Here is a 23,390-nt window from a genome sequence, read left to right on the forward strand (position 1 = left end):
TGTACCAAAATATCGTCTGGCCCATGGACTATATACAACATGTACAGTACGGTATATATAAAACATGGTTGGATTTGTTGACAGTGTTAGGTGTTCATTTGAATGACAGACTGCGGAAAGAAACTTTTTATATCTGGTTGTTTTGAGGTATAGTGCTCTGTAGCGCCTCCCAGAGGGGAGGAGTTGGAACAGGTAGTGGCCAGGGTGTGATGGTTCTACAGTGATCTTGTCTGCCCGTTTCCTGACTCTGGAGTTTTATAAGTCCTGACTGGAGGGCAGGTTGGCACTAATGACGATCTCTGCAGACTTAACTGTCAGTTGTAGTTTTTCCTTGTGCTGTTTGGTGGCTGATCCAAGGTCTGTAGATCTACTACTACAACTTGCGGCTGCTCCCGTTTGGGGTCACCACAGCGGATCATCCGTTTCCATTTATTCCTGTCTTCTGCATCTTCCTCTGTCACCACATCCATAAACCTACTCTTTGGCCTTCCTCTTTTCCTCTTCCCTGGCAGCTCCATATTCAGCATCCTTCTCCCAATATACCCAGCATCTATCCTCCAAACATGTCCAAGCCATCTCAATCTTTCCTCTCTTGCTTTGTCTCCAAACCGTCCAACTTGAGCGGTCCCTCTAATATAATCGTTCCTAATCCTGTCCTTCTTCGTTACTCCCAGTGAAAATCTTAGCATCTTCAATTCTGCCACCCCCAGCTCCGCCTCCTGTGTTTTCGTCAGTGCCACTGTCTCCAAACCATATAACATAGCTGGTCTCACAACCATCTTGTAAACCTTCCCTTTAACTCTTGCTGGTACTCTTCTGTCGCAAATCACTCCTAACACTCTTCTCCACCCACTCCACCCTGCCTGCACTCTCTTCTTCACCTCTCTACTGCACTCCCCGTTACTTTGGACAGTTGACCCCAAGTATTTAAACTCATATGCCTTCGTCACCGCCACTCTTTGCATCGTGACCATTCCACTGTCCTCCCTCTTGTTCACGCATAGGTATTCCGTCTTGCTCCTACTGACTTTCATTACTCTTCTCTCTAGTGCATACCTCCACCTCCAAGCTCTCCTCAACCTGCACTCTAGTCTTGGTACAGATCACAATGTCATCCACGAACATCATCGTCCATGGAGACTCCTGCCTGATCTTGTCCGTCAACCTTTCCATCACCATTGCAAACAAGAAAGGGCTCAGAGCCGATCCTTGATGTAATCCCACCTCCACCTTGAACCCATCTGTCATTCCAACCACACACCTCACCATTGTCACACTTCCCTCATACATATCCTGCACCACTCCTACATACTTCTCTGCAACTCTCGACTTCCTCATACAATACCACACCTCCTCTCTCGGCACCCTGTCATATGCTTTCTCTAAATCTACAAAGACACAATGTAAGTCCTTCTGGCCTTCTCTATACTTCTCCATCAACATTCTCAAAGCAAACATCGCATCTGTGGTGCTCTTTCGTGGCATGAAACCATACTGCTGCTCACTAATCGTCCCCTCTCCTCTTAACCTAGCTTCTATTACTCTTTCCCAAATCTTCATGCTGTGGCTGATCAAATTTATACCTCTGTAGTTGCTACAGTTCTGCACATCGCCCTTGTTCTTGAAAGTCAGTATCAGTATGCTTCTTCTCCACTCCTCAGGCATCCTCTCACTTTCCAAGATTGTGTTAAACAATCTAGTTAAAAAACCCACTGCCATCTCTCCTAAACATCTCCATGCCTCCACAGGCATGTCATCAGGACCAACTGCCTTTCCACTCTTCATCCTCTTCATAGCTGCCCTCACTTCCTCCTTGCTAATCCACTTGAACTTCCTGATTCACTATCCCTACATCATCCAACCTTCTCTCTCTCTCATTTTCTTCATTCATCAGCCCATCAAAGTACTCCTTCCACCTTCTCAGCTCACTCTCCTCGCTTGTCAGCACATTTCCATCTCTATCCTTCATCACCCTAACTTGCTGCACATCCTTTGCTGCTCGGTCCTTCTGTCGAGCCAATCGGTACAAATCCTTCTCTCCTTCCTTAGTGTCTGACCTGTCATACAACTCACCATACGCATTTTCCTTTTCCTTTGCCACTTCTCTCTTCACTTTACACTGCATCTCCTTGTACTCCTGTCTACTTTCTTCATCTCTCTGACTATCCCACTCCTTCTTTGCCAACCTCTTCCTCTGTATACTTTGCTGTACTTCCTCCTTCCACCACCAAGTCTCCTGGTCTTCCTTCCTCTGTCCTGATGACACACAAAGTACCTTCCTAGCTGTCTCCCTCACTATTTCTGCAGTGGTTGCCCAGCCATCTGGCAACTCTTCGCTACCACCCAGTGCCTGTATTAACTCCTGCCTTTAGTCCACACAACAATCTTCCTTCTTCAACTTCTACCATTTGATATTCGGCTGTGTCTTCACTCGCTTCCTCTTCTTGGTCTCCAAAGTAATCCTACATAATACCATCCGATGCTGCCTAGCTATGTTCTCCCCTGTCACCACCTTGCAGTCTCCAATCCCTTTTAGATCACACCTTCTACATAAGATATAGTCCACCTGTGTGCACTTTCCTCCACTCTTGTACGTCACCCTGTGTTCTTCCCTCTTCTTGAAATATGTTTTATCCACAGACATTTACATCCTTTTCGCAAAATCGACCACCATCTGTCCTTCCACATTTCTCTCCTTGACTCCATACCTTCCCATCATCTCCTCATCACCTCTGTTCCCTTCACCAACATGTCCATTGAAGTCCGCTCCAATCACCACTCTCTCTCCTTGGGTACCCTCTCCACCACGTCATCCAACTCACTCCAGAATTATTCTTTCTCGTCCATCTTACACCCAACTTGCGGGGCATATGCACTGATAACCGTCAGCAATACACCTTCGATTTCCAGCTTCATACTCATCACTCTGTCTGACACTCTCTTCACCTCCAGCACGCTCTTGACATACTCTTCCTTCAGAATTACCCCTACCCCATTTCTCCTCCCATTCGCACCATGGTAGAAGAGTTTGAACCCACCTCTGATACTACTGGCCTTGCTCCCCTTCCACCTGGTCTCTTGCACACACAGTATGCCTACCTTTCTTCTTTCCATCATATCAGTCAGCTCTCTCCCTTTACCAGTCACCTCCACACGCCTACCTTTCCTCGTCTCTAGCTGCCTCTGGACATGCCTTCCCCCTCTCCTTCTCCTTCGCCCAACAGTAGCGTAGTTTCCACTGGCACCCTGCTGGTTAACAGTACCGGTGGCGGTCGTTTGTAACCCCGGCCTCAACGGACTCGGTATGGAAATCTTATTTATGATCCGCATATTTGATTTGGCAAATATTTTACACAGGATGCCCTTCCTGATGCAACCCTCCATTTGTCCGGGCTTGGGACCGGCACTAAGAATGCACTGGCTTATGCATCCTCAGTGGCTGGGTTATCCAAGGTCTGTAGATGCAGCCTCAAAAACACTCTAGTCAGTGCAAGTGAGGCAGACCTAGAGCTCCAGTTTCGACTCATTGGTCCGTTTCCTCACAGTTTTAACCACATGCTTTGCAGATTTTAGTTTCTGCCTGTAGTTTGGGATAAGATGAATCAGACCGTGATCAGAGAGTCCCAGGGCTGCACGGAGGACAGAGTGATAGGCGTCCTTTAATATTGTGTAGCAATGGTCCAGAGTGTTTTGTCTCTGGTAGGACATTTAACATGCTGTCTGTATTTTAGGAGTTCGTGGCTGAGGTTTGCTTTGTTAAAATCCCCAAGGACATGAGTAGGTAGTCTGGATAGTTGCACTCCATATTTGTAATTTGAAAGGTCTGTAAGTAAGGGCTGCATGATGTCTTCAACACTGTGACATCCGAACACCAACCTTCGTTTATATAGAATGTAGGGCTTAACAAACCTGCAGTAAAACATGTTCAGGTCAGGCGTCCGGGTAGTGGTCTATTCCATTGCCTACCCACATGGGGATCACCGGTTCGAATCCCTGTGTTACATCCGGCTTGGTCAGGCGTCCCTACAGACACAATTGGCCGTGTTTGTGGGTGGGAAGCCGGATGTGAATATGTGTCCTGGTCGCTGCACTAGCACCCCCTCTAGTCGGTCGGGGTGCCTGTTCGGGGGGGGACTGGAGGGAATAGCGTGATCCTTCCTCCCACGCGCTACGTCCCCCTGGCAAAACTCCTCACTGTCAGGTGAAAAGAAGCGGCTGGCTACTCCATATATATCCGAGGAGGCATGTGGTAGTCTGCAGCCCTCCCCGGATCGGCACAGCGGGTGGATCAGCGACCGGGATGGCTCGGAAGAGTGGGATAATTGGCCGGATACAATTGGAGAGAAAAAAGGGGGGGGCATGTTCAGGTCGTTGATGGTTCTCTTTAGTGTGGAGGGGATGGTCTCCTGTAGTTGGTGATGTCCTGCAGGCCTCGCCACACAGACGCGGGATCGTTAGCTGAAAACTGAAAACCTGTTTTTCAGCTTTTCAGTGTTGCCCCTTTGGGTACTCTGATCTCCTATGTCAGAGTGTTTCCGGCTTGATTGTACAGGATATTAACTCCACTCCTGTATGCCTCTTCCTTGACCTCATGAAGCTGCCTGAGTTTTGCTGTGAACCAGGGCGTATTGTTATTTTTAGTGCAGAAAGTTTTGGTGGGCTCACATGTACTCACAAAAACTGATGTAAGATGTCAGTAATAATAATAATAGTAATAATTTAATCATTACGTTTATGTAGCACTTTTGTAGATACTCAAAGCGCTTCATATTGAAGGGGTAACACTTCAACCATCACCAATGTGCAGCACCACCTGGGTGAAGCACGGCAGCCATTTTGCACCAGAACGCTCACCACAGATCAGCTTGAGGTAGAGAAGGAGGACTCATTGATCTAGTTACATGGGGCGATGATCAGGTGGCCAGATGGAGAGACTCAGGTTGGGATTTTTGCCAGGACACCGTGGAACCCCCCATTCTTTGCGACAATTGCCATGGAATCTTTGATGAATAGAGTGAGTCAGGACCTCGGTTTAATGTATCATGCAAAGGATGGCATCTCCTACAGCAGTGTCCCCGTCACTGCATTGGGGCATTGTGTCAGTAAGTTAGTCCAACTCTGTAGATGCAGCCTCAAAAACACTCCAATCAGTGCAGTCAAAGCAGGATTGATGCTCCAGTTTTGACTCATTGGTCCATCTCCTCACAGTTTTAACCACAGGCTTTGCAAATTTTAGTTTCTGCCGTAGGTTGGGAGAACGTGATAAGAGAGATCCAAGACTGCACGGGGAACAGAGCGATAGACGTCCTTTAATATTGTGTAGCAATGCTCCGGTGTTTTTGTCCCCAGCGGGACACTTAATATACTGTCTGTATTTTGGCAGGTAGGGGCTGAGGTTTGCTCTGTTTAAATCCCCAAGGATAATGAGAAGGGACCAGTGGGTGTGCTCCAATTATTGGGGCATCACACTGCACAACCTCCCTGGGAAAGTCTACTCTAGAGTGTTGGAAAGGAGGCTCCGATCGATTGTCGAACCTCAGCTCCAGGAGGAGCAATGGTGATTCTGTCCAGGCCGTGGAGCAATGGACCAACTCTTTACCCTTGCGGAAGTGCTGAGGGAGGCATAAGAGTTTGACCAGCCAGCCTACATGTGTTTTGTGGACTGGGAGAAGGCTTATGACCGTGTACTCCGGAGCACTCTGTGGGCTGTATTGCGGAACTATGGGGAACCAGGGCAGTTGCTACAAGCCATCCGGTTCTTCTATAACCAAAGTGAGAGCTGTGTCCGCATTCTTGGCACAAAGTCAAACACGTTTTCAGTGGGTGTTTGACTCTGCCAAAGTTGTCCCTTGTCTCCGATTCAGTTTGTGATATTCATGGGCAGGATATCAAGGCGCAGCCAAGGTGAGGGGTATGTCCATTTTGGGAACCTCAAAACTGCATATATGCTCTTCACAGATGATGTGGTTTTGTTGGTTTCATCAGAACGCGACCTCCAGCGCGCAATGGGATGGTTTGCAGCTGAGTGTGAAATGGCCGGGATGAGAGTCAGCACTTTCAAGTCTGAGGCCATGGTTCTGTACCGAAAAATAGTGGATTACTCCCTCTTGGTTGGCGATGAGTTGTTGCCTCAAGTGAAGGAGTTCAAGTGTCTCGGGATCTTGTTCACGAGTGTGGGTAAGATGGAGGAGAGATTGACAGGCGGATTGGTGCAGTATCAGCAGTAATGTGGACGTTGTAACTGACCGTTGTGGTGAAGAAGGAGCTGAGCTGGAAGGCAAAGCTCTCAAGTTACCAGTCAGTCTTCGTTCCAACCCTCATTATGGTCATTAGCTTTGGGTAGTGACCGAAAGGGTAAGCTCGCGGATACAAGCAGCTGAAATGAGTTTCCTCCGTAGGGTGTTTGGGCTCAGCCTTAGAGATAGGGTGAGGAGCTCGGATATCCGGAGGGAGCTCGGAGTAGAGCCGCTGCTCCTTCGCGTTGAAATGAGCCAGTTGAGGTGGTTCGAGCATCTTATTAGGATGCCTCTTGGGCGCCGGCCTTTGGAAGTTTTCCGGGCACGTCCAACTGGGAGGAGACCCCGGGGTAGACCCAGAACTCGCTGGAAGGACTACATGTCCAGTCTGGCCTGGGAACGCCGTGGGATCCCCCAGGAGAAGCAGGAGGGCGTTCCTGGGGAGAGGGACGTCTGGAGTGCCCTACTTAGCTTGCTGCGGCAGCAAGCTAAATAGGGCACCCCAGACCCGACCCCGGAGAAGCTTAATAGTGCACACCAGACCCGACCCGAGAAGCGGCTGATGATGAGATGGGATGAGATAATGAGAAGGTAGTCTGGATGCTTGTGCTACATGTTTATTATCTGGTCAGCCAAGTGTTGTAATGCCTCACTAACACAGGCCTGGGTGGGAATATAGACACAAGCCAGAGTAAATGATGAAAACTCCTGTGGTGAATAAAATGGTTTACAGTCAATGAAAATGATCTGTGAGGGCTGCCTGATTTCTTCAATACTGACATCTGTACACCAATCTTAATTTATCGTTAATCTTCATTAAATAGACTTTGAGTACTAGAAAAATGCTATATAAGATTGATTTATTATCATTATTATTTATATAGAAGCAGATTCCTGCCTAGTTCACACGTATACATAGGTATTATTAAGCTTGCCAACAGTCCTGTATTAGCCGGGACGCCCGTATTTAGATCAAAAGTGGTTCGTCCCGTACCCGAATGGTTTAAAAAATATTTTACTACGTATATATACACGTATACCGCCTTTAAATCTGGCCTATGTGTGCGGTGTGGGAATACCGATGGGTGGCGCTCAGTTGGAAAGAAGCATCATTTTAAATTAACTGGCCCATATGTGTAACTTACTCGTCTCTTCCTCTGATCCTGTTGGGAAACATGAGCGCAAGTGTAGATGGCGAAAAAGAAAAGGTTGTGTACATACAATAAGCAGTGGGGAGAGAAGTATCATTGGGTTAAACCTGTCAGTGGCGATTTGGCTTTTGGAGTTTTCTGCACCCAGCGTCGTCGGGAGTGTTTTGATCAGCCACGGAAGAGAAAACGACGTGAAACAACATGCCGCCACGCACAAGAGGACTACACAAAGGTGCATCTAGCGTTAGCAAGTTCTTCACCCACCACGACCACTACTGAAGATGACAAAGCTGCTGCGTGCGAGATGTCATCTGTATATCATACAGTTAAACACGGACTGGACTACAACAGCGTGGACTGGACTGGAACAATAAGCTGTGCAGCAAACAGCGCTCGATAGATAAAGTTATTATTATTATATTGTAACGTGCATGGATAAGTAGACACGTTGGTCCCTCACTAACGGGCCGGGTCCTTTAGTCGACTGGTTAACGTTGGCGCTTGCGGTGTGAGAGGCACGAGTTCGCGTTCTGGCTGTAGCGGTTCTCGGGCTGCTCTCCGAATTCGTTATATTATGTATGGATATATGTTTACAGTCATATGTTTACTCTATATCTTTAGCCTACTACAGTATATTTTGTGTTGAAATGTAAAATCACTTTGGGCTACATTGTTTGGATGAAAAGTGCTATACAAATAAAGTTTATTAGTATTATTACAAATATAATATGTATGGATATATGTTTACAGTCATATGTTTACTCTATATCTTTACCCTACCACAGTATATTTTGTGTTGAAATGTAAAATCACTTTGGGCTACATTGTTTGGATGAAAAGTGCTATACAAATAAAGTTTATTAGTATTATTAGTATTATTACATACACAAAGGGAAATGAACAGAAACCGTGTTAGAGAGCGCCGAGCCAAGGCTGCCGTCTGCGCTGCCATGTTGAGTGTCTGCTCAGTTTGTTTAACCATTTATTCATTCAAGTAAACCAGACCACTAAACAAAGCGACGGTGATACAAGTCCTCCTCCGAAAGGCTCCTCTCATTCAATGCCTGGTCTCATTCTGGCGTGTCTGTGATTGTAGTGGGCTTTATTGCAGTATGCTAGCGTTTAATAACCTAGCTGCTCACAGCTGTCGGTACCATCCGGCCATTGAATACGCCTGTAGACTTCAGCTGACTTCCTAACCACACCCTCTTCAGGCCGTCACAACCTTTGAGACAGTCCCATTCTTAGCAAGTGCTATTTGAATATGCATCTTTTGCACAAGCATTTATTTCCCAATACATTTCTGTGATTTGATTGATGAAATGAAAATGGAATTTGACCTGCAAGACGCTAAAATCTAACTATATAATAAAACATTTATTCATTCATATTTCAGCAACAAGGAAAGATTGGGGTGACATTCAACATAGGCACAGTGGATATCAGCGTACAGGAGAACAGCAACCCGGTGAATGATGGGAAGTACCACGTGGTCCGCTTCAACAGAAATGGAGGCAACGCCACTCTACAAGTTGACAACTGGTCCATCAATGAACACTTTCCAACAGGTACTTTGCCCATGCAAACATACTCTAGTCAAATATGTATATGTGTTGACTAAAATTACTGTTTTCCAAATGTTAACAAACCAGTAAACAATCGAAAATTACCAATAATTTTGCTTAGGAATATAATAAATATTCAGCGCAGTCTAACAATGCAGGGCCTTGAACCTTCTCAAGACTTGTCGAGAAGTCTCGAACCTCACTGGACAGCATCTGCATTTAAGAAACGTTTAGCACTGTTATCCTCTATTCCAGTTCACCGTTGTTTTTCCCTTGACATTGAACATATACTTTTCGTAATTTACGCTTTCGATCTGTTGTCATGGAAGCACAAGTACATTCTAGCAGTTAACACAGCAGAGAATGATTTTGTCAGTATAAGAAAAGTATTACTTCAAAATAATTTTGAGAAGCTTGCATTGCTTTTCCATTAGTTCAGGAGAGGTTTTCACGTGGGAAGATTCCTGAAAGAAAAGTACTTTTATTTTCATTAGCAATGCTATTTGTAGTTATACGTCATGTGTGATCTTCTAAACAATCCCAACAAGAATTAAACACTTACCTTAACCTTCAATTTCATGTCACTTAAACCATGAATTAAAATGTTTGTAAATCATTGGCAAAACTTATTCAGAATGCTTTGGTGTGCTGTAACATGCAGTTGTACTGCATTACTCCACGTATATTTGATACAATTCTGACAGGATTACAAAATTGATAGAAAAGGTGGGGTTATGATCATTTCTATTCTTCATATGAATCAAAACCTTGGGAAGTTGGTATGATCCAAAATTATATGAAATAATTAGAATCAGTAGCTAATGCAAGGGATAGTCTTTTTCCACTCAACCGGCTCCCCTCAGGGCTGTGTCCTCTCTCCTCCCCTATAAGTCCTCTACACTAATGACTAGTGAGTTCAAAGGTCAACACATTGTGCTATTTGCACAATGATAGTGAGCCTGCTGAAGGAGAATGAAATGCCCCATGGTCCTGTCATAGACTATCTCTCCAGATGGTGTCAGGAAGCCTTTTTGGAATTGGATGTGACTAAGACCAAAGATGTGTGTTTTGACTTTAGACGTAATCCCTCCAACCCGGTCAACACTAAGATTAATGGTCGGGAGGTTGAAATTGTTGAGTCATACAAGTACTTGGGCACTATAATTGATAACAAGCTGAACTTTGATTGTTATACCAATTTGCTATGCAAAAAAAGCCAGCAGCGCCTTTTTTTTGTCTGAGGAAGCTGACTAAGTTGGGTGTCGACAGGCCCCTGATGACTTTGTTGTACACATCTTTTTTTTTTCTTTCCTTTTTCTCCCCAATTGTATCCGGACAATTAGCCCACTCTTCCGAGCCAGCCCGTCCGCTGCTCCACCCCCTCTGCTGATCCGGGGAGGGCTGCAGACTACTACATACCTCCTCTCATACATGTGGAGTCACCAGCTGCCTCGTTTCACCTGACAGTGAGGAGTTTTGGCAGGGGGATGTAGCACATGGGAGGATCACGCCATTCCCCCCAGTTTCCCCTCCCCCCTGAACAGGCGCCTCGACTGACCAGAGGAGGCGCTAGTGCAGTGACCAGTACATATACCCACATCCGGCTTCCCATCCACAGACACAGCCAATTGTGTCTGTAGGGACGCCCAACCAAGCCGGAGGTAATTTGGGGATTCGAACCGGCGATCCCCATGTTGGTAGGCAACGGAAGTTCTCCCACACAACTTCCCTTCTCATGTCCCTACACTGGCTCCCAGTAGCTGCTCGCATCCAGTGTAAGACTCTGGTGCTAGCCTACAGGGCAGTGAAAGGAACAGCTCCTTCCTATCTCCAGGTCATGGTCAAGCCCTACACCTCCACCCGACCACTTCGCTCTGCTGCCCTCGAGACGCCTGGTTGCCCCGTCGCTCAGAGGCCCCTGCTGCCGATCGACCCGGTCACGGTTCTGTTCTGTCCTGGCCCCACAGCGGTGGAATGAACTCCCCACTGATGTCAGGACAGTGGAGTCGCTGCCCATCTTTTGGCGCAGGTTGAAAACTCCCCTCTTCTAGAGCTACTACCCTGTTACTTGCTCGTAGCACTTACTGTATTCACTCATTTTAAAAAAAAAATCTATTTCTTGCACTTTTACTTTAGCACTGGTTTTGCTCTTAGATGCTTGTTTAGATGCACTTATGACCTCTGATGACTAGTAGTTCTCCTGATTTCCTACGTTAAATGATGCACTTATTGTAAGTCGCTTTGGATAAAAGCGTCGGCTAAATGACTGTAATGTAATGTAATGGAATAACCACTACGCTACCCAGACGCCCTGCATCTCTCAGTCTTAAACAGAAAAATACACCAACAAAGGTGATCAAGGTCTGCAGTAGCATCACAGGTACCCGACAGAAAAGTCTGTCTGATTTATATAACAAGCGGATGTTAGGGAAAGCAGAATCCATCCTCTCTGACGGCACCACTCCCTGCACCTAGAGTTTCACACCTTGCCTTGTGGCTCCCACTTCAAATACCCAGTAGCCAGAACCAATAGTTACAAACACTCCTTCATCCCCTCAGCCATTTCACTGCTAAACTCCAACAGTAAGAGGTAACACCAGCTCCACCTGGATACACACTGTTAACACTGTTCACTGTTGCATTGCCTTTCCTTGGCTTTGGTCTCCTCACTACATGTTGTATGTATTTGTATTTATTTGTCTTATGTGTTCTGTGGAGTGTTTGTGTGTTTGAATGTTGCCGCTGCTACAGAACAATTGCCCCTCTAGGGATGAATAAAACCTACTTGACTTGACTTGACTTGACTTTTTGGTTATACAGAGGTCAAATCTCCCAGGAAAGTTATAGTTCTTCTGGGGCACTGTCTAGCACCAGACATGTGAGATGTGTCTCCCAGTTGCCTCATGAGATTGTGGCAATATCTGCTGTAGTAGCACAGTTACCAAATCAACATTATTTATTTGCTGGGACTCAATGAAGTTTTGTAGTTGGACCAGATTAGTGTCCTTTTTCAAAACGTTTGAACCACAATGACACCCATTCGACCAGAAACAGGTTCCATGTGTGCAGGCAGCAACAACTGTGCAATTGTAATAGTAATTGCACTGTTCATTTGACTTGTTCCTGGAAGTTTATTTCTGAACTTCCAGTTTCTAAACTTCCAGTGTCTGTATCAGTTGCTCTTAGAATAGTTCATTTATTTGGCCGTATATCAGGTTGTCAACTTAATTTGGATAAAAGTGAACTTTTCCTTTAAACACAGAAGACTGTAATTACCCTCTTCATAATTTCCCATTCCAGATTGTCTGAGACAGTTTGACATGTCTTGGTATCCAGATAATGGACGAATTTTGGAACTTATTTGAATTTAAATCAGGAATCAGCAACACTTTGTCATTTCACTTCATGCACTTGCGTACATGAAATGAACGAAATGCCGTTTTCCCCAGCCCACAGCAGTACAACACAAAGACAACAACACATTCAAAGACGACAAGAACACACGTATCCAAACTAACACACATATCCAAACTAACACATATATCCAAAAACAATTTTTAAAAAAAAGTCACTGTACACGGGAGCAAATGCCAGCCAGGATGAATGTCGGAACTGCAGGTCTTCATGGGTTACCAGTTAGCTTAGCCTGCCCCACTTCCACGTCCTGTCAGACCGCCCTCGGCGTTTCCTCCCCGGGTGCAGCTCCAGGCAGGGGCCGTGGTCCCGGGCCAACGGACGACGCAGCCCAAGCTCTCCCAGACGATCCAGAGCCAGCTCTCCCAGCCAGACACCCTCGACACACCTCCTTGAATTCCTCACGATGACGTCAAATCACCACAGTCAACGTCAGGTGAGGCCACAGCCAGACCGCCCTGGGGGTTATCGGAACTGCCAGTCCCAGCCGATCCAGCGCCAGCTCTCCTATCCATCAAACAAAGACAAAACTTAGATGCAGACGTAGAGAAATACACTGTATGGACAAGACAGGGTGAGGCCACTGCAAATGCAAATTTGCGCAGCCATCTTCCCACACTGGAAGCGGTTTGAGAATTGCCCCCTTGTTAGCGCGGATACGGGAGGACCTTGAGCACTGGTTATTGTTGCCCTTAACCCTGGCAGTATGAACACTCTCCCGAAACCTTTGTACCTTTTCCAATGTGTACAAATATTCCTCCCCTAATCGTTTTTTTCTGCAAAGTTGAAGCGCCCAGGCATCACAGGTTTTATTGCACAGACTAAAAATTTTCAGGGGGTTGGCTCTGGTTAATTTTAGAGTCTACTATTGGGCTGCCAATATTAGGGTGCTGCAACATTGAATCTGTTTGAAGAAATCCCCTTCACCTCTACATAGATATATATGGAGGGCTCCTGCTCCCTGACAGCTGCCTCCTTGACAGCCCCTTTTCTTCCTCTTTCTATGCTAAAAATGTCATAGTTAGGTTGACCCTGAAGATCTGGAAACAATTCAGGCACCATTTTGGTCTACAGGCTTTCTCAAACCTTGTTTTCCAAACTTCTATAATAGATGGAACATTCTCCTCGTGGTCTGACTTTGGCGTTAACAGGCTTAAGAACCGTTACACTGACAACACATTTACATCTTTCCAGCAATTCTTTGAGAAATTTCCCCTCCCTAGAACACTTTTTTTTTTTCTTTCAGGAATCTACGGAGTCGAGGCTTTGCCCATGATATTAACTCCCAGTTTCCCATTCTCCCAGAAGATATACCTATTGACTGCCTCCTGACCCCATTACCTACTACAAAGGGCATGGTCTGTCTCTTATATAACCTCATCCATTGATTAAATCCTGTGATATGGGAAAGAGTAATATAAGCTAGGTTAAGAGGAAGAAGTGAATATTAGCAAGCAGTAGTATGGTTACATGCCACAAAAGAACACTACAGATGCGATGTTTGCTTTGAGAATGTTGCGTCTTTGTGGATTTAGAGAAAGCATATGACAGGGTGCCAAGAGAGGAGGTGTGGTATTGTATGCGGAACTTGGGAGTTGCAGAGAAGTATGTAAGAGTGGTGCAGGAAATATATAAGGAAAGTGTGACAGTGGTGAGGTGTGTGGTTGGAATGACAGGTTCAATGTGGAGGTTTGATTACACCAAGGATCGGCTCTGAGCCCTGATGGACAGATTGATAGATGAGATCAGGCAGGAGTCTCTGTGGACAATGATGTTTGCGGATGACATTGTGATCTGTAGCGAGAGTAGGGTGCAGGTTGAGGAGAGCCTGGAGAGGTGGAGGTATGCACTGGAGAGAAGAGGAATGAAAGTCAGTAGGAGCAAGATGGAATACATACTACTATGTGTGAATGAGAGGGAGGACAGTGGAATGATGAGGATGCAAGGAGTAGATGTGACGAAGGTGTACGAGTTTAAATACTTGGGGTCACCTGTACAAAATAATGGGGAGTGCAGAAGAGAGGTGAAGAAGTGAGTGCAGGCAGGGTGGAGTGGGTGAGGAAGAGTGCCAGGAGTGATTTGTGACAGCAAGAGTTAAAGGGAAGGTTTACAAGATGATTGTGTGACCAGCTATGTTGTATGGTTTTGAGACAGTGGCACTGATGAAAAGACAGGAGGTGGAGCTGGAGGTGGCAGAGTTGAAGATGCTAAGATTTTCACTGGGAGTGATGAAGAAGGACAGGATTAGGAATGCGTATGTTAGAGGGACAGCTCAGGTTGGCGGGTTGGAGACAAAGCAAGAGAGGCAAGATTGAGATGGCTTGGACATGTGTGGAGGGAGATGCTGGGTATATTGGGAGAAGGATGCTGAATATGGAGCTGCCAGGGAAGAGGAGAGAGGAAGGCCAAAGAGGAGGTTTATGGATGTGGTGAGAGAGGACATGAAGGTGGCTGGTGTGACAGAGGAAGATGCAGAGGACAGGAAGAAATGGAAACGGATGATCCGCTGTGGTGACCCCTAACGGGAGCAGGTGAAAGTCGTAGTAATAGTAGTAGATTGATTAATTCCTGTCTCACTGCATGATAATAAAACTAAGTGGGAGGAGGACTTAGAAGAAGAAATTCCAGAGGACACAAAGGAAGTAATTCTATGTTGGTCACCTAAAGGTGAATCATGTCTTCTGGACACAATGTTTAATGGGAGAGACATTTCAACGCTCATCCAAGTGACTTTGTCAGTCTCAACTGACTGCAGGTATCTGCCAAAACATCATAGTTGCATAACGACTGAAATGTCATTGTGCCTTCCACAGATTCAAGGCAGCCTGTACCAAACCCAATAACATAACCAAGCCTCCTCCAGTTTCATTGTAGGTATGGTGTTCTGTTCTTTGAAAGCTTTTTTTTTTAAATCTGTGAACATAGAGCTGATGTGACTTGCCAAAAAGCTCCAGTTTTGACTCATCTGTCCAAAGAAAATTCTCCCAGAAGGATTGTGGTTTGTCAATATGCATTTTAGCAAATTCTACTCTAGCTTTTTTATGTTTTTAGTTCAAAAATGGAGTCCTCCTGGGTCTTCTTCCATGGAGCCCACTTTCACTACAAAAGCGACGAATGGTGCAATTGGAAACCGACTTACCTACACCCTGGACTTACAGTGGTGCTTGAAAGTTTGTGGACCCTTTAGAATTTTCTATATTTCTGCATAAATATGACCTAAAACATTATCAGATTTTCGCACAAGTCCTAAAAGTAGATAAAGTGAACCCAATTAAACAAATGAGACAAAAATATTATAATTGGTCATTTAGTTATTGAGGAAAATGATCCAATATTACAAATCTGTGAGTGGCAAAAGTATGTGAACCTGTAGGATTAGCAGTTGATTTGATGGTGAAATTAGAATCAGGTGTTTTCAATCAGGTGACAATCAGGTGTGAGTGGGTGCCCTGATTTATTTAAAGAACAGGGAGCTATCAAAGTCGGATCTCCACAACACATGTTTGTGGAAGTGTATCATGGCAAAAACGAAGGAGGTTTCTGAGGACCTCAGAAAAAGCGTTGATGCTCATCAGGCTGGAAAAGGTTACAAAACCATCTCTAAAGAGTCTGGACTCCACCAATCCACAGTCAGACAGATTGTGTACAAATGGAGGAAATTCAAGACCATTGTTACCCTCCCCAGGAGTGGTCGACCATCAAAGATCACTCCAAGAGCAAGGCGTGTAATAGTCGGCCAGGTCACAAAGGAACCCAGGGTAACTTCTAAGCAACTAAAGGCCTCTCTCACATTGGCTAATGTTAATGTTCATGAGTCCACCATCAGGAGAACGCTGGACAACAATGGTGTGCATGGCAGGGTTGCAAGGAGAAAGCCACTGCTCTCCAAAAAGAACATTGCTGCCCATCTGCAGTTTGCTAAAGATCACGTGGACAAGCCAGAAGGCTACTGGAAAAATGTTTTGTGGACGGATGAGACCATAACAGAACATTTTGGTTTAAATGAGAAGTGTTATGTTTGGAGAAAGGAAAACACTGCATTCCAGCATAAGAACCTTACTCCATCTGTGAAACAGGACAGCTTGCCATCATTAATGGAACAATTAATTCTGAATTATACCAGCAAATTCTTAAGGAAAATGTCAGGGCATCTGTCCGTGAACTGAATCTCAAGAGAACGTGGGTCATGCAGCAAAACAACAACCCGAAGCACACAAGTTCTATTAAAGAATGGTTAAAGAAGAATAAAGTTAATGTTTTGGAATGGCCAAGTCAAAGTCCTGACCTTAATCCAATCGAAATGTTGTGGAAGGATCTGAAGCGAGCAGTTCATGTGAGGAAACCCACCAACATCTCAGAGTTGAAGCTGTTCTGTATGGAGGAATGGGCTAAAATTCCTCCAAGTTGATGTGCAGGACTGATCAACAGTTACCAGAAACGTTTAGTTGGAGTTATTGCTGCACCGGGGGTGGGGGGTGGAGGTGTCACACCAGATACTGAAAGCAAAGGTTCACATACTTTTGCCACTCATAGATATGTAATATTGGATCATTTTCCTCAATCAGTAAATGATCCAATAAATGGCCAAGTATAATATTTTTGTCTCATTTGTTTAATTGGGTTCTCTTTATCTACTTTTAGGACTTGTGTGAAAATCTGATGATGTTTTAGGTCATATGCAGAAATATAGAACATTTCAAAGGGTTCACAATCTTTCAAGTACCACTGTAAGCTTGTATCTCTTTAGCAGTTATCCTTTGTTCATTTTCTATCATTCACACTATCCGTCTGTTCAATCTGTGATCGATTTTCCTCTTGCGGCCATGCCCAGGGAGGTTGGCTACAGTTCAATGAACCTAACACTTCTTAATAATATTTGCAACAGTTGTCACAGGAACATCAATCTACTTGGAGATGGTCTTGTAAGCTCTACCTTACCATGATTGTCTTTTATTTTCTTTCTGATCTCCTCAAACAACTCTGTCCTTTGCTTTCTCTGGTCCATGTTCAGTGTGGTGCACACAATGACACCAAACAGCACAGTGATGACTTTTCTCCATTTGAATAGGCTGAATGACTGATTACAAGATTGGAGACGTGTGATACTAATTAAAGGACCTCGTTAATTTGAAATATCACTATAATCCAATTATTCATTATCTTTCATATGGGGTACCAACAAATGTGTCCAGGGCATTTTAGAATGTCTTTGTAGAATAAGCAATACTTCATCTCTTCACTGCTTTATTCTATGACGTACCAAAGCCATGCAAGTATACATGACAAAACAACTTTTAATTTTATCACCTTTCAGGAGGAATGAAGCATTATTTCAGTGAGCTGTAAGTGTATTAACAAAAAGCTCACATAAAAATGACATAATGTCTCCTCTTGCTGCTGTCAAGAATGGCAACTTTGAAGCTTATTTTCCTGGTGAAATGCAAGATATTTCTTTTCGGACAAAACCCTAACCCAAGCAGTTCAGCCACGGTACATGTACGAATGGCCTGGATGGTCAGCATGATTGGAATATGTAAAGGTAACTAACAAACAATTCATTTCAAGTATAGGGCCTGCAAAGGGCTCAGCCTTGGTACAGGGCTATCACAGGAAATTGAATAAGTTCATCTGGACACAACATTTATCGGGAGAAATGTTTCATCACTCATCTAAGGGACTTCTTCATTTTCAAATGACTCCAAGTATTCCCATCCTTATAAAAAAATAAAGTTGCATTGCAACCAAACCAACGACAAGGTTATCTACAATATGCACATTTTTGTGACCATTAATTAGAGTTACAATGGCCATGTGTACTATTCACACAGGATTGGGGAAATAGTTGCAATCACAGCATTGTAAGATGTACTCTGGACTGGCCTGCATGTTCCCCAGACCTGAATCCAGTCGAGCACCTCTGGGACATCATGTCTCGTACCATCCGCCAACGCGATGTCGCACCACAGACTGTCCAGGAGTTGACCGATGCCCTGATCCAGGTCTGGGAGGAGATCCCTCAGGAGACCATCCGTCGTCTCATCAGGAGCATGCCCAGACGTTGTAGGGAGTGCATACAGGCACGTGGAGGCCACACATACTACTGAGCCTCATTTTGAATCGTCTTGAAGAATTTCCACAGAAGTTGGATCAGCCTATGTTCTCATTTTCCACTTTGATTTTGAGTATGATTCTGAATCCAGACCTTAATGGGCTAATGATTTTGATTTCCATTGATCATTCTTAGGTTGTTTTGCTCTAAACACATTCCTCTGTCTAATAAATAAAGATTTTCAGCTGAAATATTTCATTCATCGAGGTCTATATTGTGTTTTTAGGTGTTCCCTTTATTTTTTTGAGCAGTATATATTAAAACGACATAGTGAATAATTTTGCTTTGGGGAAGGAAACATGTTAAAAATTTAAATGTGTCTGTTAGTTGTTAGTGATCACAGACCGACGGGTTCACGGCGGTGTCACTTTGATGTCGATACAAATGCTCAGTCATGAGGCACTGATTGGCAAACGGTCGTCGGACGAGGTCACTTAACAACATGGCGCAAAAACGAATCTTAGACTTTTTCAATTCTAAAAATGCGAAAACAGCCAGGACGACCGAGTTAGAAGATGCAGCACCTAGGCCTACTTCTACTCTCCCAACTGACAATCACCAGGAGGGTATTAGCAGTGCGGACAGTGTAGCTAGCGGGTCAGCGGCTGTTAACACCCAAGAGCTAACGTTAGCAAACTCAGACTGGCAGGACTCAGCCGGCTCAGCAGTTACATGTTCCAGGCCAGGCCGCCAAGCTAACGTGAGTGTGAGAGGATTTGACGAGCCTTGTCAACCAGACCTGCGTTTTCCTGGGAGAAGAACTGAAACAGAGACCTTCGAGCGGTCATTTCAAAAAAGCTGGTTTAACCGGTGGAAATGGTTGCACTATGTCACAGAGAGAGACCCGTTCTTTGCTTCACCTGTGGCAAAGCCACAGAGAAGGGATTAAGACACCACGACAGAAAGACAAGTTCATTCACAGTAGGAGGCTTTTGTAACTGGCGTAAAGCAACCACAAAGTTTAGCCAGCATGACATGTCAGACATACACTACCGTTCAAAAGTTTGGGATCACCCAAACAATTTCGTGTTTTCCATGAAAAGTCACACTTATTCACCACCATATGTTGTGAAATGAATAGAAAATAGAGTCAAGACATTGACAAGGTTAGAAATAATGATTTGTATTTGAAATAAGATTTTTTTTACATCAAACTTTGCTTTCGTCAAAGAATCCTCCATTTGCAGCAATTACAGCATTGCAGACCTTTGGCATTCTAGCTGTTAATTTGTTGAGGTAATCTGGAGAAATTGCACCCCACGCTTCCAGAAGCAGCTCCCACAAGTTGGATTGGTTGGATGGGCACTTCTTTGAGCAGATTGAGTTTCTGGAGCATCACATTTGTGGGGTCAATTAAACGCTCAAAATGGCCAGAAAAAGAGAACTTTCATCTGAAACTCGACAGTCTATTCTTGTTCTTAGAAATGAAGGCTATTCCATGCGAGAAATTGCTAAGAAATTGAAGATTTCCTACACCGGTGTGTACTACTCCCTTCAGAGGACAGCACAAACAGGCTCTAACAGGTACTATTTAATGAAGATGCCAGTTGGGGACCTGTGAGGCGTCTGTTTCTCAAACTAGAGACTCTAATGTACTTATCTTCTTGCTCAGTTGTGCAACGCGGCCTCCCACTTCTTTTTCTACTCTGGTTAGAGCCTGTTTGTGCTGTCCTCTGAAGGGAGTAGTACACACCGGTGTAGGAAATCTTCAATTTCTTAGCAATTTCTCGCATGGAATAGCCTTCATTTCTAAGAACAAGAATAGACTGTCGAGTGTCAGATGAAAGTTCTCTTTTTCTGGCCATTTTGAGCGCTTAATTGACCCCACAAATGTGATGCTCCAGAAACTCAATCTGCTCAAAGAAGTGCCCATCCAACCAATCCAACTTGTGGGAGCTGCTTCTGGAAGCGTGGGGTGCAATTTCTCCAGATTACCTCAACAAATTAACAGCTAGAATGCCAAAGGTCTGCAATGCTGTAATTGCTGCAAATGGAGGATTCTTTGACGAAAGCAAAGTTTGATGTAAAAAAAATCTTATTTCAAATACAAATCATTATTTCTAACCTTGTCAATGTCTTGACTCTATTTTCTATTCATTTCACAACATATGGTGGTGAATAAGTGTGACTTTTCATGGAAAACACAAAATTGTTTGGGTGATCCCAAACTTTTGAACGGTAGTGTACATTCAGAGTCAATGAGAATGCTTCGCTCAGCAACACTCCAGTTAATGTTCTACTGTCGGACAGTGTTGAGAGACAGCAGCAAACTGCCAGACCTGTCTTAGAACTGGTATTTAGATCGATAAGACTCCTCGGCACTGAAGGGCTTCCGTTAAGAGGCCATACTAATCGAAATGGAGTGCTTTGGAAACTAATGATGGAGAGGACATATGATTTGCCTAAATCCCGCCAGTGGCTACAGCGAAGAGACAACTGGATGTAGGACACGATTCAAAATGAAATACTGGAAATATTTGCCCATGCTCTTCAAAGAGGAATCGTGTCTGAGGCGAGAGATCATTATTTCTATGGTTTAACTGCAGATGCGACCACCGATGTTACTACAACAGAGCAATTTTCCTGTAGTCTGCAATACGTGGATTCAAAACTCGAGGCTGTGGATGTTTTCCTTGGGTTTTATAATGCGCCTGATTCAACTGGAGAAACACCGTTTTCCTGCATTAAAGATGTTTTGTGCACTTGAATTTGCCACTGGAACGTCTGAAGGGATTTTGCTTTGATGGCGCTGCTCAGGCATCAGGCTGCATCTCAGGCGTGTAAGCAAAACTGAAAGAGCAGCATCCAGATGCACTCTGTGTGCACTGCAGTAACCATTCACTAGATCTGCTGTTACAGGAAGTGGCGAGGGAAGTTCACGTTGTTGCAGACACGCTAAACTTTATACGGAATGTCTCAGTGGTGATAGGGGAGTCCTCAAAGCGTAAGTCGTTGTTCCAGTTTATGTTTGGTAGTGATGAGGTGGTCTGCAATTTGCTGTCATTATGCCCGACTCGATGGGTTGTGTGCACAAGGGCTATTTCACGGGTTTGCTCCTCATATACAGCCCTTTTGGAGACACTGAAGGTGCTAGAGCAAGACAGGACAGTAAGGGAAGATACTTGGGCGAAACTATCTGGTCTATACAAACAAGCTACAAAAGCAAGAGCATACTTTGGCCTTTTGAGCTGTCAGGCTCTTTTTGGACCATGCGAGACCATAGCCAGAACTCTCCAAAATGAGAAGGCAATTTATTTCTGATTTTTCCCTTTTTCTCCCAATTTAGTGGCCAATCGCTTCCTATTCTAGTTCAAACACCCACCCTCGTACTGCATGCGTTCGCCAACTGCATCTCTCCGGCTGACAGTCTGGAAGGAGACGCCTCGCCACTTTCGTGACAAGGCGAATCCAGGCCGAACCACTGCTTTTTCCGACACACCCAGAGACGCATTCATGTGACGAACACAAGCCGACTGTCTGGATAATGTATGAGCGGGGTGTGTCGCACTCTCACAGGACTACAGCTGGCTTTGACCATCCGCACTCATTATCCAGCTTCACAGCAACACTGGTCCCCGGCTGTAGTTCTGGGGGGGCCTTTGTGTTGTATTTGTTGTTGTAGTCTTGTCTGTAGTTCTCCTTGGCTCTCTCATCTGTCCTCCTCACTCGCCAAAGGTCTGGCCATGCAGGCTGCAGATTGACCTCCATGGTGGGGACTGTAGTCCGGGTCTGTCGTCCTAGCATGAGTTGTGCTGGGCTCGTGCCCATGGCTTGTATGGGATTTGATCTGTAAGTCATTAGTGCTAAGAACGATTCTGCTTGTTTTAGGATCTGCTTAGCAGTCCTTACAGCTCTCTCTGCCTCGCCGTTAGCTTGGCGGTAGTGAGGGCTTGTCGTGATGTGCTTAAAATCATACTTTTTGGCAAACTGAGCAAACCCTCTCCCAGAAAACAGGCCCGTTGTCAGTAATTAGTTTGTTAGGGCAACCCCATCAAGCAAAGATATTCATTAACTCGGCTATAGTAGTGTCACTGGACATGTCTTTGAGGTGGGCAATGTCAATGTACCTCAAAAAATAGTCCACAACAACTAGGAAGTTTTCTTTGTTTAGTTCGCAAATATCAGCTGCCACTCTCCCCCATGGGCGGCTTGGGAGTGGGGTAGTGATCAGTGGTTCTCTTGTCTGTGTAGGCTGAGACGTCTGACATTATCTGCATGTGCGGACTATTTCCTGAATAGTTTGCTGATTCCAGGCCACCATACACTGCATTTAGCTCTCTCATGATATTTAACTACCCCTTGGTGACCATGAATGCGCTGCAGCATTTCCTTTCTCAAGCTCTGAGGCACCACTGTTCTGATGTCATACAGTGCCAGCTCTTTTGAAGTTGTAAGATGGTGTCTAGATGCATAATAGGCTTTTACCTGGAGCGGTACATCTGCTGAATACCTGGGCTATCCCTTTGTCATGAACTGGTTGACCAACTGTAACTCAACATCCTGCAGTGTCTGCTGCTTGACAATGTCCAGCTTGGTTGATGTGATGGGCCAGGCCTCCTGGACAGCCTCCACATAGGCTTCCAGTTTGCTGGTCAGCTCCGAGACTTCCATCGCTGTATGTGGGTGAGGGTGCCATGACAGCGTATCTGCAACGACGAGCTGCTTTCCAGGGACATATTCAGCAGTAGGATTATAATGCATCTTGCACATTAACAGTCTCTGATACCTCATCAGTACTGAATCTAAGTCTCTGCTGTTTATCAAGGAAACGAGTGGTTTGTGGTCAGTTTGTCAAGTAAATGAATCAAGGCCGTTCAAATATCTTGTAAATTTTTCACATGCCCAAACTGACGCGAGGCACTCTTTTTCTATTTGTGCGTAGCACTTTTCTGCCTCCATGAGTGCGCTAGAACAG

At 44.9% G+C, this 23,390-nt stretch overlaps 1 protein-coding gene across 1 annotated transcript in view; it reads left to right on the forward strand.

Moving 5' to 3' along the window:
- Positions 1-23,390, forward strand: part of nrxn3a (neurexin 3a) — a 564,844-nt gene that overhangs the window by 462,951 nt on the left and 78,503 nt on the right. The window contains exon 15 of the mRNA XM_056296357.1: positions 8,784-8,955. Within this exon, the coding sequence (XP_056152332.1) occupies positions 8,784-8,955 (172 nt within the window). The remainder of the gene's footprint in view (positions 1-8,783; positions 8,956-23,390) is intronic.

Source organism: Lampris incognitus, chromosome 16 (assembly GCF_029633865.1).
Source record: "Lampris incognitus isolate fLamInc1 chromosome 16, fLamInc1.hap2, whole genome shotgun sequence".
Lineage (NCBI taxonomy): Eukaryota > Metazoa > Chordata > Actinopteri > Lampriformes > Lampridae > Lampris > Lampris incognitus.